This window comes from Monopterus albus, unplaced genomic scaffold, assembly GCF_001952655.1.
Source record: "Monopterus albus unplaced genomic scaffold, M_albus_1.0 scaffold316.1, whole genome shotgun sequence".
NCBI classification, from domain to species: domain Eukaryota; kingdom Metazoa; phylum Chordata; class Actinopteri; order Synbranchiformes; family Synbranchidae; genus Monopterus; species Monopterus albus.
The window spans coordinates 306,218-307,865 of record NW_018128196.1 but is presented as its reverse complement, the minus strand read 5'-3'; the positions used below and the strand labels follow the sequence as shown (position 1 = coordinate 307,865).

The 1,648-nt window shown below is 55.2% G+C and overlaps 1 protein-coding gene across 1 annotated transcript in view; it reads right to left on the bottom strand.

Annotated features, from left to right (window-relative positions):
- Positions 1 to 1,648, bottom strand: part of rasal2 (RAS protein activator like 2) — a 53,640-nt gene that overhangs the window by 3,051 nt on the left and 48,941 nt on the right. The window contains 5 exon segments of the mRNA XM_020623905.1: positions 168 to 255; positions 576 to 632; positions 634 to 764; positions 878 to 994; positions 1,213 to 1,647. Of these exon segments, the coding sequence (XP_020479561.1) occupies positions 168 to 255; positions 576 to 632; positions 634 to 764; positions 878 to 994; positions 1,213 to 1,647 (828 nt within the window).

Sequence of the window (1,648 nt, the reverse complement as noted above, 5' to 3'; positions counted from 1 at the left end):
CCTGAAATCAGCGAAGACACAGTGAGAGGCAGAAGCGCTGGCTCTCTCAATAAGTTAAAGGTTTCAGTCATCCAATGAGATTCTGTGGGCGGGGCTGGGCACGTTTACTGTCTACATGTGGTTTACTCAGTGCTTTTGTGTTGCAGGTGTGGCGCTGCTGTCTGTACCTGAGCATCTATGACCTTCTGCTTGGCTTCGATCACCGCCTGCATCTCAGTGTGGTCTCGCTTCAGCTCCTCCTCCACCGCCATCAGCCTACACACACACACACACAGAGAGAGAGAAACCGGTTAGCAACAGCTGGCAGCCACTGTAGGTTCTCACTGTGCAGTGTCAGATCTTCCTATTAAACAATCAAATAAAAAGTTCTAATCCTGTCTGTGTGTTAATTACTTCTTGTCAAATCCTGAGCTTGGGATTTTTTTTTTTAAACATTTATCCAGGGATAATTTAGTTCGACTAGCGAGCCCAGGGCCTTCATATATGGAGCTGAACATCAGCTGTGGTAGCAGATCAGATCAGAGCAGCTCTTCTGAGTCGGGTTTGTTTCTCTGCTGTGTGTGGCTCGTCTCTACCTGCACATGATGTTCTTCATCTGGCTGTCCTTGTCCTCCTGCTGCCTCCTCAGCCTCTAGCCGGTGTTTGTACTCGAGCAGCAGTTTCTGCATCTGCTGCTCATGAGCCAACAGCCGCCGCTCGTACTCCTCCAGGCGCCGGCCGGACACCCGCAGGCGCTCCTTCAGCCGCAAGATCTCCAGCTTGTACTGCAGGTTCAGGAGGTTCAGTTAGCTTGCACTTTTGTATGATAAAGCAAAACATATTCCAGCTGCACAGTGTAGGTGGTGCTGACGAGTGCCCGGGGGGGGCCACTCAGTACCTTCTCGGTGTTCCTGCCCTCCGCCCCCTCCTCCTCCTCGTACTGGCCGTTGTTGAGCACCCAGGCTGCCGTCCTCTCCACTGGAGACATTGCCACCGCCTCCACCGGAGTTGCCACCTGGACATAAAGCAGTGACACTCCTTTTCAGACTCTCTACGCCTGTTTAAACAGGTGTTGTAACGCATCTCAGCCAAACTGTGATCCGACAGGGTTTTACCCTGAAACACAAGGCTCGATGAAACTGCCAGCTTTTAGTCACATACACTTTGAGAGTTCACCTAAACATGTTCAGGTGTTGTTCCATAGTTCACTGTCCAGGTGCATTTCAGCCTTACCTGCTGTGGCTGCTTAGTGGCACTCCTCGGGGGCAGAGCCATGTTCTCCACAGAGCAGGTGGACTGTTGGCGGGTGATGTGGCTGGTGGTGGGTGTGGGCTCGGTGTTTGCGCTGCTGCTGCTGCGTAGCGAAGCACTGTGTGGGAGCGAGTGTGGTGTCCTAGCCCCGCCTCCTCCTCTGCTCTGCTGCTCCACCTTGATGATGTGGGCGGTGCCCGCTGTTGTGCTCTGACGGGGGATGGCGACCGCGGTGGCAGTGCCGGGTGGGAGGTCAGGCGGTGCGTGGCGGCGTGGTGTCGAACACTCCTCGCTCTGCGCACTCCGCCTGCTGCCCAGCTCATCCAGGCTACTGTTAGATGGCACGCGACCTTTGACCCCCACCTGGCTACCGAAGTCATCGGAGTTGCTGTGGCTGGTGTGGGACGGCTCGCGGGGC